The sequence below is a fragment of the Sceloporus undulatus genome, chromosome 1 (assembly GCF_019175285.1).
Source record: "Sceloporus undulatus isolate JIND9_A2432 ecotype Alabama chromosome 1, SceUnd_v1.1, whole genome shotgun sequence".
Taxonomy (NCBI): Eukaryota; Metazoa; Chordata; class Lepidosauria; order Squamata; family Phrynosomatidae; genus Sceloporus; species Sceloporus undulatus.
The window spans coordinates 217,986,014-217,994,888 of record NC_056522.1 but is presented as its reverse complement, the minus strand read 5'-3'; the positions used below and the strand labels follow the sequence as shown (position 1 = coordinate 217,994,888).

The 8,875-nt window shown below is 49.3% G+C and overlaps 1 protein-coding gene across 1 annotated transcript in view; it reads left to right on the top strand.

Annotated features, from left to right (window-relative positions):
* GALNT5 (polypeptide N-acetylgalactosaminyltransferase 5) overlaps positions 1-7,758 on the top strand; it is a 53,216-nt gene extending 45,458 nt beyond the window's left edge. The window contains exon 10 of the mRNA XM_042446337.1: positions 7,395-7,758. Within this exon, the coding sequence (XP_042302271.1) occupies positions 7,395-7,535 (141 nt within the window). The 3' untranslated portion in view covers positions 7,536-7,758. The remainder of the gene's footprint in view (positions 1-7,394) is intronic.
* Positions 7,759-8,875: the final 1,117 nt, after the last annotated feature.

Sequence of the window (8,875 nt, the reverse complement as noted above, 5' to 3'; positions counted from 1 at the left end):
TCACGGCCCTACCTCCGCCGACCATGGACTTCACCCACGGTACGGGGGATGCTGAACCCCCTCGCTCCCTGGGGCATCGCTCTCCTTCCCATCCCGCAACGGATGATGAAGAGGACTTGCCCCTCACACAGGAGACCCCGGATCTCTTTTTCGACATGCAGTCGCGCCGCTACTACATGTCCGTGCCGGAGGACAGGGCCATGAGGGAGTTTACCAAGGTAAACCCCCATCCCTCAGACCGAGCCGAACCGGCCAAATTGGTCCCCAGAGCATCGATCTGCGAGAGACTACCTTCTCCATCCCGTAGACGTGACAGGTCGCCGTCTCCACCTCGTAGACGTGAGAGATCGCCGTCCCCAACCCGCAGGCGCTCCCGGTCCTCAGTAGACTTCGCCCGCCCGAGATCCCAGGTCAGGTTGAATGATCCTCTCTCTTCCGATCTGGACTCTGACGACGAACCGCTGCCGCCTTCAGAGGCGCCCTCGGACGAGGATGTCCTCTCGGGTTCAGCCTCCCCTCAGAGGATGCATAACCCAGAGCCGGCTTCGCCGTCGGACGACGTCAGGGCCTTTACAGAACACGTGGTCAGGATGTCAAGGGCCCTCGACATCCAGCTCGCATCTGCGGAAGACGACGCTGAGGACCCGGTGGAGCGTCGAGTACATGGACGAGTTCCCACTCCACCATGTCTGCCTCTCCTGCCTTCTCTCCAGACTATCGTCAAGAAGTCTTGGGACTCTCCGGCCACCCTATCGGCACCCTCCCGCAAGGTCCAGGCGCTCTATAGGGTCGCCCCGGCGAGTTGCTCCTGGTTGGCAGAACACCCTAGGCCGAACTCGGCCATTGTTGAGGGAGCCCAGCACAGCTTCGTTCCGAAGCAGGCCACCTCCCCTGTCGACCGAGAGGCAAAGAAGGTAGACGGACTGGCCAAAAAGGCTTATTCGGCATCGGCTCTTGGGATCAAGGCCGCGAATTATACCGCCTGCATGGGGGCCTACATCCAGACCCTCATGGAACGGATCTCCCCCCTGGTCCCGGACGTCCCGGATGACATCCAGAGACAGCTGGTGGAGATCAAAGACGAGGCCCACTCCATCGGAAGCTGGCTAATCACCACTTCCAGGAACATGGTGGACTGCTCCGGGAGGTCCATGTCTGCGGCCATGGCTCTTCGGCGCCACGCATGGCTGAGGGCCTCCGATCTCAACCCCACGGTCAGAGCGGCCATCGAGGACATGCCCCTCGACGGGACTGGCCTCTTCCACGCCGAGACCGACGACCGCCTGAACCGCAAGTTCAGGATGAAGGCGGCGGCCAAGAAGCACGGCATGTCCTCAGCACCGGCTTCTCCGTTCCCGAAGCGACAGCGCCCGTGGCAGCCGCAAGGTCAGTCACAAGGGACCTTCTCCCGGGACCGACAGCCCCAACACCAAGGCTCTCAGAGACAGCGCTTCCCTTCGCAGTCTTCCTCCTCCTCTGGCCGTCGCAACTTCCCGCCGCGGTACCGCAAGTCCCGCCGCCAGGATACCGACCAGGGGAAGAAGAGAGCCTGAAGGGACGCAGCGCGCTTCGTCCCTTCCTCACCCATCCTTTTTTCTGGACATCTTGAGGCCCTATGCTAACACCTGGGCCTCTATAACATCGGACTCGTGGGTTCTTAACATCGTCCGTAGGGGTTATGCCCTCGAGTTCCAAGAGCTCCCTCCAACTGGAGCCTTCATGTCCACTCCCCCCTCGGACACCCTTCTCGACGAAGTGCGCACATTGCTTGCTAAGGGAGCAATCTCCCTTTTGCCGCCCGACCAACATCCTCGGGCCCTTTTTTTCCAGATACTTCACTGTACCTAAAACGGATGGGGGCATCAGGCCCATCCTAGACTTGAGACAAGTGAACTTGTTTTTGGACTATCGTCGTTTCCGAATGGTAACCTTGGCCTCCATTCTGCCTCTCCTCCACCAGGGCCTGTGGTTCGCGACTGTCGACCTGAAGGACGCCTATTTCCACATTGGGATCCGGGAGTCCCACAGGAGATTCCTCGCCTTCGCTGTCGGCTCCGTCTCGTACCACTACAACGTGCTTCCGTTCGGCTTGGCCACGGCCCCACGAGTCTTCACGAAGTGCATGGCTCCAGTGGTGTCATACCTTCATCAGAAGGGCTTCATGGTCTTTCCTTACCTGGACGATTGGCTGTTCGCAGCCGAATCCCAGGACGAGTTACAGGAGGCAGTCTCATTCGCCTTGCAGCTCTTCGACTCCCTCGGGCTGGTGGTCAACAGGGAAAAGTCCCACTTCACACCAACCAGACAGGTCAAGTTCATCGGGGCCATCCTCGACTCCGAGAACTGCCTAGCCTTCCTCCCTCCCGACCGCTTTCGGGCCCTGACGTCATCCCTCAGGCCTTGCATCTCCCACAGAAGGGTAAGAGCCAGAGATGTCCAAGTCGCCCTGGGCCACATGGCATCGACGACATTCGTCACTCCCTGGGCAAGACTGCGTCTTCGTCCGCTCCAATCCTGGTTCCTCTCCGTCTTCTCTCCGCTAGAGGACCCGCCTTCAAAGTGGCTCACGGTACCCAGACCTATAGCCGCTTCCCTCAGATGGTGGCTACACACCTCCAACGTCTGCACCGGGATGCCTTTCCATCAGCCCCAGACACAACTGACGCTGACAACAGATGCATCCCTGGAGGGATGGGGCGCCCACCTGCTCGACCTTGTCGTCAAGGACAGGTGGTCCGCACCAGACAAGCTCCTCCACATCAACGCCTTGGAGATGCTCGCAGTGGAGAAGGCCTTGAGGGCGTTCGAGTACGCTGTCTCAGGGAGAGTGGTCCTCCTCAGGACGGACAACACCACCGTGATGTACTACATCAACAAACAAGGTGGCACCAGGTCCAGGACCCTGCTCGACCTCACGCTCCGCATCTGGGACTGGTGCATTCAGAGGCGCATACTCCTCCAGGCAATTCACCTTCCCGGAGAGGACAACGACCTGGCAGACCGCCTCAGCAGATCTCCATCGGTGTGCCACGAGTGGAGGCTACATCCCGAGACGGTCAGCGACCTCTTCGACCGGTGGGGAACCCCCCGGATCGATCTCTTCGCGACCAGATGGAACAGCCACTGTCCCCAGTTCTGCTCCAGAAAGCGATTCGACGGATCCCTCGGAGACGCATTCGCTTTCCTCTGGACGGGGGAGCTCCTCTACGCCTTCCCTCCGTTCCCTCTCATCATCAGGGTGGTGTCCAAGATGACAACGGACCGCTCCCACGCGATCCTGATCACCCCGTGGTGGCCGAGACAACCGTGGTTCGCATCCCTTCTCCACCTCTCCGGGAGATGCTTCCTCCGTCTCGACCCGCGTCCGGACCTGTTGTCGACCCAGGACGGACGGATTCTCCACCCGGACATCGAGAGCCTGCCGCTGGTGGCCTGGAGGATCCGGCCCTAACCGCCTTGCCGGAGTCGGTGAGGACGGTGATCCTGGCTGCCAGAAAACCTTCCACCCAGCGCTCTTATGCCCTGAAATGGAGGAGATTTTGCCTCTTCCTAGACCAAAAGGGCTTGTCTCCGCCACAGGTGTCCACCCCAGTGGTGCTGGAGTTTTTGATGGCGCTTTTGGATGGGGGGCTGGCCCTCACATCCATCAAATGCTATCTATCTGCCATTTGTGCCAAATATCAGTTCGGGGGGAGGGTGTCTTTTTTCAAGGACCCTTTGGTGAAAGGGTTCCTAAAAGGTTGTGCCAACCTATATCCTCCCGTGTTGGTACCAACGCCGGCTTGGAATTTGGAGTCGGTACTGTCCGCTCTCCAATCCAAGCCCTTTGAACCAATGGCCACAGCGGACTTGAGACTGTTGACTTGGAAAACCGCTTTCCTTGTGGCCATCACCTCTGCCCGCCGTGCGGGCGAACTCTGTGCCTTACGGAGGGACCAGCCATTCCTAAGGTTCCACAAGGACAAGGTGGTCCTCCGTACAGACATTACCTTTCTGCCTAAGGTTGTGTCTACCTTTCACATGTGCCAGGACATTGTGTTGCCCACTCTGGCATCCGATCCGACGTCGGATGAAGAGCGACGCTTGCACTCTCTTGATGTCAGGAGGGCGCTCGCGTTTTACCTGGACAGAACTGCTGCCTCCAGTCGGTCCGAGAGACTTTTTCAATGCTACTCGGAACCAAAGAAGGGGTTGCCCGTGTCTACGCAGAGGTTTTCCAAATGGGTGGCTAGCACCATCCACCTCTGCTATGAACTTCTGGGCAAACCTCTCCCTGGCAGGGTTCGGTCACACTCCACAAGGGCTATGGCAGCATCCTCCGCATTCCTGTCTGGGATCCCTCTGGAGGATGTCTGCAAGGCAGCTGTTTGGTCCCAACCTCTAACCTTTATTAAGCACTATAGGTTGGACACCAGGGCCATCCGAGACGCAGCTTTCGGGAGGGCTGTGTTAGTCTCAGGGTTGCATTAGTTGCACTACTGATGTTTTTTGTATTATACAGTTTACACTGTTACACTGTTGAATGTTGATTTGCACAACTCTTATGGGATCGGTCTTGCATGACCTCGGTTCCCTTCTCAGGTTTAGCAAAGTTATTGCTATTTGATCTGTGCATGAACAAAAAGACTGACTCCTTTTGTGGTTCAAGGTGTTTATTGTAATAAATATACCTTTGGTTTACCATAGCTTTGGTTTCAGGACACTCCCTCCGCCTCATACCTTAGCTTGTCAGTCTAAACCCATTTGTATGATTCGCAGAGACCACGAAGAAGAAGTACAGGTTGCTTACCTGTAACGGTGTTTCTTCGAGTGGTCATCTGCGAATACATACAAATCCCACCCGTCCGTCCCCTCAGTGTCCTGCTCACATTGGCTCTCTTTCCATCGCCTGCTTGGCGGAAAAATTGCGGAACTGGGGAAAGAGCGGGAAGGCAGGGGCCTTATAACGGGTGGGCGGAGTTACCGCCAAAAAGTTGCAATTTGTGCAGAGTGAGCTCTGCACAGTGATTCCAGTAGGTTCCGAGCAGCACTGCGCAGGCGCAGTGAAACCCATTTGTATGTATTCGCAGATGACCACTCGAAGAAACACCGTTACAGGTAAGCAACCTGTACTTATCCACCATCTAGCGTGGCCAGTGGTCAAGGATATTGAAAGTTGTAATCTAGCAATATCTGAAAGTCCAGAGCTGCCTCACCTCTGAGAATACACATTTATTTAGATTCTAGCACATAAGTTCTAGTTAAAGCTTACATCTGAGTGGGTATGCATAGGATTGCATTGGTTTTGTCTCACAACTATTTTGTGGGTAGGCTTGTCTATGAGTAAAACCTATTCAGGGCTATCTAATGAGCTTACTATCTGAGGTGAGATCTGTACCTTTATTTCTCATGTTCACCACTAGTTTCTTTAATTACAGGATGGCAGATAGATGGGAATTACAGTATGTTGCATTTAGTAAGTACAGTACCCACATTCTGGTTAGCCTATTCATATATACTCATAAGTTTTAATTGTGTTATTTCTTCAGTCCCAAATCATGTGAATTTGTTAGTATCAACTGTTTCTAAAAATAAATTAGCCTTCAGTTTTCCCTAAATAGGCAACTACGTATATATTTTTTTATTTGATTGAGCATTGTGATAGGAAAAATTGGCATATTGACTTAAGCTAATATCTCTTCAAATTAACCATGCACATCGCAGGGTTGCATGCAAATAGCAAAGAACATTTCAGTTAAAAACACACTAGGAAATACATCCGTGGGACTATATGTTCTTCTCCTGAAAGAGCATATGTAACTAATTACCAAGGCTACCAATTTGTGATGAATTACTGGTTCCATTCAGACATTTGCCTTAATGAATGAGGACTCTAAGTAGAGGTAGAATGGCCTTGTTATGCATGCTTTCTTTCCCCACCATGCTAATCATTAGCAGGAATGAGCATTTTACAGCACAATCCCATATCAACAGGACCAATAACAAGTAACCATGGTTCCACTTACCTGCTTTTGGGGTGGGGGGAAGGTGTCTCTAGGCATCTGGAGGTCCTTCAGCATGACTCTGTGGTCAACGTCTGCCAGAAATAGAGCATTCACTGTTAACCTCCGTTTCACTTATCTGTGGTAACCATGGGGATGGATCCCCTGTAGATATGGGGTGTTATATTGTACTTGTTTTTCCCCCCTTTGGTTCCCCAGTACTGCTTAGTCTGAAAGATACAGGACATGGCATTACTTTGAAAACAGAAGCTAGTATAGTGGATCAGAATTAGGGAAATAGTGAGCAAAATGAGATGCAATAATGAAATTGCATAAGCAAACCAGGCCTAAAGTAGAGTACTATGTTTGGTGGCTAACATTTGAACATATAAACCGACCCTACTGAAAAACATTGTATCTGAAATCAGTAAGAGTCATGTTTGTGTGTTGAATCTGTACTGGCTTATTCATGCATGCAGGTCTTCACTAAATATTACTGTAAGTCATCAAGATATATGCTAGATTGGTTACTGGAAATGGTACAGTAGTGCAGGAAAAGCAGTATATTGTGTGAATGTCTGAAATCTAACCGATGACACCAGTGGACACTGCATAACAGTAGTTACGCAAATGGGATCTTCAGGCTTTCACTTGTTTATATCTGAAAAGAGAGGAAAATATGCATTTGTTTTCAGACATTTAGAATGTTCACCTTAGATTTTCATCAACAATTCTGAACATTCCCTATAACATAAATCTCAAGATGTAATCATTACAATTTACATAAATTACAGTGTATCTCAGGGTTTTTTTTAATCATTTGGTTCAATACTTGTAATAATTAACTCATATTTCTCAAAATAAACCTGGGTCATCCCTTAAAACAATGCAGATATTGTCATAATAGAGAACATAAAAGATAGAATGCAAAATAATCAGAATATAATCCCTGCTTTTTCAAATTTTGTATCCCAGTACTTTGGCTTGATTAATAAATTATCCAACTTACTTTTCATCATGGTAAGTGTCCTACTTCATCAGCTGAGAAATAATGCAATAGGAAAGCCAAGATTTCCTTCCACAAATTATCCTATATTGCATATGCCATCTGGGATTATTTCCTTTGCATGATAATTACTATTCAGACAGCAAGAGTTTCTACTCTCTGCATTTTCAAAGAATTAATAAGCCATGCAGCACAGAAGGTATAACAAAGTTGTGGTCTGAGAACAGGTGGACATTTTGGATACTGTCCAGAACTCCTGTTCAGTTTATAAATGAACTATACATATTAAACAGAGATAGCCAGAAAGGACATAATTTGTTCTCCCTTCCTTACTGCCAAAGCAGTAGCAATTTATTAAACCTGTACATAAAATACATTTCCAGTGTCTTCTTTTTTTCTCTCTATAGATGGATCACATTGTCTTAGAACATCTTCCACGGGCCACATGTCTGGAAGTGGATCAGTCTCAGAAAGCCCTGAGGGCAAACATTTGTTCCTCTTCCAATCCTTATCAGAAGTGGCAGTTTGGAAATTACTATGCTGACTGAAGAGAAAGATGAACAAACCAGACACAAGAACTGCTTTGTAATCCAATGAATCCAGGAATGACAGCTGTGAAACTTGTAATAGCAGCAAGTGCAAAACTGACAGCTCACTTCCAAACCACAGCTGAAACTCGCCCATTTAAAAGAAGCATATGGACAGATCAGAAGAAGGGGCATGGGTGCAGCTGATGTAATGTGGCCTGACACCAGACATAGATGTGTCACCTCTTGCGTGTTATGCGGGGGGGGGGGGGGGGCAGGAAAAAAAATGACAAAAAAAAGGACCCAATTCTAGAGTTTTTTTCTGCTATAACTATGGTGGCTTACCTGGAAAGATTAAATCAAACAACAGGGCTTAGTTTTTGCTGTTTTTTAAGAGGAACTATAGAAATTCTCTTTGTCTCTCTTTGCATCAGAATACTAACCTTTGGAACCTTGTAGGTTTATATATCTCAAACCTTCTTCTCAAATGTATGGCCTGAGCACAGGAGCCAACAACTATCAAATTGGATTGATGGTGGCTATGAGGTGAATACTTGGCCTCTACATTCAGGGTCATGGCAAAAGTCTAACTGTGGTGAAAAGCAAAGGCTTCAAAATATCTTTAAAAACATGCAAGCAAAGCCCTCACCACTGACACTTCTGAGAAACCAAAGAGACACTCAAGCCAATATACTGAGACTATAGTAATCAGAAATAAAGAGTATTTTATGTGCCGGGTTTCTGAAATTAGAGCTGCCTAGATAACCTACACATTTTCCACACATAGCAAACACAACAGATCTGTGGTAAGAACTGGAAGCAAGAGCCTGAATTTTGTATTCCCATTAAATTTCCACCCTGGTGGTCAGTACCAATGGGTTTTCTCAACTCTATTGACCATGGTTCTTGCTCCCCATGTGGGAAATCTTGCACAGAGAACTGCACAAGCACTTCCTATGGAAAAGTACTGTATAACTTCCCACAATAGTAATTCTAACTTCCAAAAGAGCCAGTGGTTTGTAGCCTCCAACAGCTTACGTTCTAAAGCATTACCATCAGTGTGCTTGCTGTTTGGAAGGCAATAGACAGCAATTATATTTGGACAGGCACTTGCAAAGTGCAGGCACTTGATAAGTGAAGAATTAATTTGCTGAAGAACTGTCACACAGCCATGGGGTGAAATCTAGTGTTCATTCTGCTTAGAGTATATCCCTTGAAATCAATGGAACTTAGGGTAGTTGCAACTAACAGGTCTCACTCATTTTAATGGTACTGTTGAATTGGACTAAGGTTGGATTTAGCCCCTTCATAATCCACGAAGGCTGACAGACTGTTCTGAAGCAAAAGGTTTGACAATTGCG